Below are 5,209 nucleotides of genomic sequence, written 5' to 3'. Positions count from 1 at the left end.
CTCTGACATCACCTTCAGTGAGTTCACATGTGTTAGTGATGTGGGTTTTTTTCTCTCTCTCTTCTCAGCTGAGTGCTTTTTATTTCTATTTTATTGGTTTTTTTTCTGTAAATATCCTTGCAGAACTTGGACTCATATGATGGACTGAAAGGATTATATGGACTCAAGGGACTATATGGACTATAGCTTGTTATGAATGTAACTGTCTACACCCCCCCCACCCCCCCCCCAAATAAAAGCAGTAAAAGTTGATTTAAAAAAACGGTAACACTTTCTATGAAGCCCATATCTATAGCGCATTATGAGCACATTTATAACAGTTTATAATGCACATCATAATTAATCATAGTGCATTATGACAGTTATGATGTATTATAAGCCCCTTCACTGCCTGTAGTTTATAACCAGTCACGAGCACTCAAACACAAAAAGATTCATAATGCATTATAAGCTAGATTCATAGTCATTCTGTTGATATACTCCATCATGAAGCGCTATATGAGTGTAGTCATAATGCACTATGATCATGATGTACATTATAAGTTGTTATTTATGTGCTCATAATGCGCCATAGATATGGGCTCAGAAAGTGTTACCAAAAAACCTAAATAATTAATAATAAATGGCCGCTGCACTTGATGAAGGACTAAGGTCCAAAACGTTGTGCCATTGAATAACTGAGAGTCTTACATCAGACCAGCTGAACCATTAACAGTAGCTCCTCACCATTAGCATAGACGAGTGAACTGGCCATGTGCTGGGCATCTCCTCGTGCCCGGCGGCTGGAGAGGGCACTGGGTTGCCCTGGTCGCCCATGCCCAGCTCCTGCAGGCAGGAGAAGGGGGGAGAGGGGCAGTGGGGTGGGCCGCGGCTGGTCGTGCTGCCCTCACTGTACTGCCGGCAGTAGGGGTGAAAGGCTCGGCCCCGCGCGTCCCCGTGCGATGGGTGAGACTCCGGACACAGGCCTGTATTGTGATGATGTGTGAATTCAGACTGATATACAGTAACTGCTTTGCATATTCGTAGTTCCAAGTTGATTCAACACTTAGGACATTTTCTGGGGTCAAATACAACCTGGAAGATGTTAAATCGATTCACACATTTTTAACTGTGTATAGTACTGTATACTGTATGTTGAACCATTTTTTGATGCACAAATGCCCATTTTTTTACCATGGGGCCCTTCATATTACCACTTCACTTAGCTTCACTTTAGGGACCCTTTTCATCATAACGAGACTGATCTTGTCATAGCATGTAAATTGAAAGTTTAATAGAGGTGCGATGGAAAAATAAATATAGCCTACTAATTGTACGTTGTTCATTCATTGTAGCCTACCGTCTGTGCTGTGCCGGCGGAAGGCCTCCATGGACTTTGGTCTGTAGGGGACCCCCTGTGGGAGGAGAACACAGTGTTAACTCATTAGGACTCCCAAAATGCAACTCTACAATAGTGTTTAATGCAACTGTCATTGTCTTGAATTACATAGCATTGCGAAATTCATTTCATAAATATCCCTAGTGTTAATTCAAAACTCAACGAGTTCAATGTATTTATTCCTGAGATATCAGAGTGTGTGGTAGGGGTGTGTTCAAAATATCGGTAAAGGGATATATTGTCACGGGCCTCTTCACGATACGCGTATCGCATCGGAGGTGTCAACACTTCATTTAATAGCATAAATTAAATTTTGAATGCTACACAGCAACTGTATCGTATCGGGAGGTGGTTGGCGATACCCACCCCTAGCAGATATTCTTTAAGTATATAGAGATATGCCAATGTAATAGGTTGCTATGGGCACCTAACATGACCAGGTTCCGGTCTGCCTAAAGGGGCGTGTCATAATGCTCCTAGTATTGAATAGAACAGTCCTTAGGTCTGCCTAGGTCTGCCTAAAGGGGGATTCCCCCCTCCCCCTTACAATAATAGAACCCGGAAACAATGGGCCAGTGGAACCTCTCTCTCTCTACTCTCTCTGACCCTAGAGTGTGGTAGGAGTAGGCGACTCATGCTGCTCATTCCAACTATGCTGCCCATTCCCAAATCTGGTTATGGATATTTACTACAGTAACTAACTAAAGCAATAAACTAATATTTACTGGTCTGACCAAAGTACAAGTTTGCCACTTAAGGTATCTACTGGAAATTCAAAATGGCAGACGTGGAGAAGATTCACCTTTTTATGTATGAAATGTATGTAGGCCTATGCAATTTTCCAAGTAAGAATGAATACTTAGAAATTGATAGTGGTGTAAAACACTCGTGAAAAAGATTTAGAGCACAAAAGAAAAACATTTGTGAGTGGAGTGGGTAGCATAAATCCTGGATGCAAAACTACTAAAAAAAATTGCAGTCTTCCTTCATTCGTTAGATTTAGCAGATGCTTCTTTACAAAGCAGAGGTGGAAAAAATACATGGACGGTTAAAGTCTTGCTTCGACATTCTCTGTCTCTTTCTCCCAAGACAGATTATTTTCACTAATTAGTTTACGTTATACCTGCAGGTCTTGAATGGATACTATGCAATGAGGGTATGCACATGCTGAATTTGTATGTTCATGGTATACCAGCCTAAACAAGTCATATCTGCACGTGTCTGTGTGTGTGTGTGTGTGTGTGTGTGTGTGTGTGCGTGCGTGCGTGCGTGCGTGCATGCGTGCGTGCGTGCGTGCGTGCGTGCATGCGTGTGTCTGTTAACACCCTTAAGTAGACCACAGGATAATCATCGATTTTTGCCTGTGCAGTAGGGATTAAACGATTTTGCCCAGGGGAGTCATGTCCTTAAAGCATGCATGTTTTAGGAAGTTCACGCTATTGAAGAGCCATTAAAGCTCCTCAATGGGATATCAGACAGCTTCAGACTTGTGTCAGAGAATGGTTTTCTCAGGTTTAAGGAGAGGTGGCAGGATATTAATCAGAGGCTGCCACAGGTGGCCAAGAAGAAAGACAGGAAGAGAGATACGTACACAAGGGGAGGGAAGAGAAGAAAATATATAGAGGGAAATAGAGAGAGAAATGAGAAATGGAGAGAGAGAGGGGGGGAGAGAGAGAGAGAGAGAGAGAGAGAGAGAGAGAGAGAGAGAGAGAGAGAGAGAGATGAAAGGAGAATGATGAAATATGACAAAGCAACTATTGGGGAAATGAGATCTGGATGAAAGGAAAAGGTAATGCTTTTAAGGTAGATGGAAAGATAAATAAAGTGATAGACATGGATATAGAAAGTATATGTGGATAGAAAGAAAAGAAAAGGAGGCAAAACTAAGAATGATTGAGTGGGAGATAGCGATGGAGCGAGAGAAAGACAGGAAGGTGCAGAGAGAAGGATTTGACAGGGTCTGGTGAATGGGGTACACCATGTTTTTTGTTTTGTATTTGTTTTTGTTTAGAAAAGGGGGTGGAAGTGTGTGTGTGTGGGGGGGGGGATCCTGGGGTTAATGCCAGGGGGGGAGCCTGCTGCCTGAGGAGTAAATCAGTGTGGATCGCCTCTGGGGGTGTTGCATTGCCATGTGACCTACTGTACCTGTGCATGAAATTCTCCACAGGGCCCATGGCCCTTTGGCGCCAGTGAACAGTGCACGTAAACATTGTTTATGAGATATCTTTTGCATGTAGGCCTAAGCACATTATTCATTACAGCATCTAACACTGTGCGGTCTGGTTCTCAATTCAGATTGGCTGATAGCCGTTGTAAATCAGGCACAAACCTACGCCTGAGATTCTTTAAGTATAAAGAGATATGCCAACATAATAGGCTTCTATGGGCACCTAACGTGACCAGGTTCCGGTCTGCCTAAAGGGGCGAGTCATAATGCTCCTAGCATTGAATAGAACAGCCCTTAGGTCTGCCTAGGTCTGCCTAAAGGGGGATTTCCTCCCCTCCCCCTTGCAATAATAGAACCCGGAAACAATGGGCCAATGGAACCTCTCTCTCTCTACTCTCTCTGCCTACGCCATTCCAAATGAAGATTCTATGCGCGTCTAATAAGTTAGACACAACGCGTCTAAGTTGGTAATGAGAATAAGTTAGACACGACGCGTCTAAGTTGGTAATGAGAATATGTTGCAATTGGGGTAGGGTGTCTGTCTGCAAGAAGAGAACATCTTTGCACCGTCTCTGGGGTGAATTTCTTAAAACCAAAGTTGCTTACTACATTAGCTACTTTGTTGTTTTCAATGCATTTTCCCATTGGCAACTACCGAAGTGGCTAACAGGCTAACAACTTCTCTTTTGAGAAACTCACCCCTGGTTGGGGTATCAATGTGATTGCAAAGACGTCTCATTCCTGCAGTGTTCATCGCCCCTTGCTGAGTTTTTGTAGCGAAGTGTGTGTCTGGCTGCGGGGCAAATGAATTGTAATTGCAGCGTTTTGAAATAAACTTGGTCAGCAATTAAGTGTAACAGTGTTAGATAAGCAATAAGCCACTTGAGACAGTGAGTATTGCTTTAAAATTTTCCACAGGGCCCATGGCCCTTTGGCGGTAGTGAACGGATGACTGCACATAAATATTTTTTATGGTATATCTTAAGCATGTTATTTATTACAGCATGTATGGCCTACCTTTCGTCCATAGTGTGAGCTGCTAGGGCTGTGTAGGCCCAGAGTAGTGAAGCCTGGAGGCGAGTGGGCGCCCGCAGTGACGGTGGAACACACAGCCAGACACGGCACTTCTGTAGCCATGATCCCACACACACACACGCACACACTCACACACACACACACACACACACACTCACGCGCACACCTACGACACACTTGCACCGCCGCCTGCAAATGAGCAAGAACCTGAAAGACATGTAAAAACAGCACATTTTGTTATACTGTACATACAGCTTGTCGCAAACATCGGTTGATGTTTGTGTTGCAAAGCAAATTCTTTACTCTCAACCAAAAAATGCCTGCACTCACACATCCTTTTCTGTTTGCAATGGCCGAGCAGCAACAAGCACTTGCCGTAAACAGTACAAACAGTTGCCTATGTGTCCTGTTAAGGAAGTTAGTACTGTAGGTGCATTGGAAATAGCACAGCATATTTTCATTGTATACACACCACACAGGGGGAGACGCCTAACCTCTAACCTATGAAAGATCTGGGGTCAGGGGTCACATGCGAGTCTTGCAGAGAGGCAGGTGGCATGGACGCCGAAGAAGTGGGCATCGGAACGGGGGACAATCGCCATTCCGATACATTGCCATTCCGACAGTAG

At 43.9% G+C, this 5,209-nt stretch overlaps 1 protein-coding gene across 1 annotated transcript in view; it reads right to left on the bottom strand.

Moving 5' to 3' along the window:
* Window positions 1-4,682, bottom strand: part of foxn1 (forkhead box N1) — a 28,735-nt gene extending 24,053 nt beyond the window's left edge. Inside the window, exons 1-3 of the mRNA XM_063204599.1 lie at window positions 4,563-4,682; window positions 1,340-1,394; window positions 727-965 (exon numbers count right to left, since the gene is read on the bottom strand). Of these exons, the coding sequence (XP_063060669.1) occupies window positions 727-965; window positions 1,340-1,394; window positions 4,563-4,682 (414 nt within the window). The remainder of the gene's footprint in view (window positions 1-726; window positions 966-1,339; window positions 1,395-4,562) is intronic.
* Window positions 4,683-5,209: the final 527 nt, after the last annotated feature.

Source organism: Engraulis encrasicolus, chromosome 8, assembly GCF_034702125.1.
Source record: "Engraulis encrasicolus isolate BLACKSEA-1 chromosome 8, IST_EnEncr_1.0, whole genome shotgun sequence".
NCBI lineage: Eukaryota > Metazoa > Chordata > Actinopteri > Clupeiformes > Engraulidae > Engraulis > Engraulis encrasicolus.
Note: the sequence above shows the minus strand (reverse complement) of the source record. Positions and strands in the feature narration are given on the sequence as shown.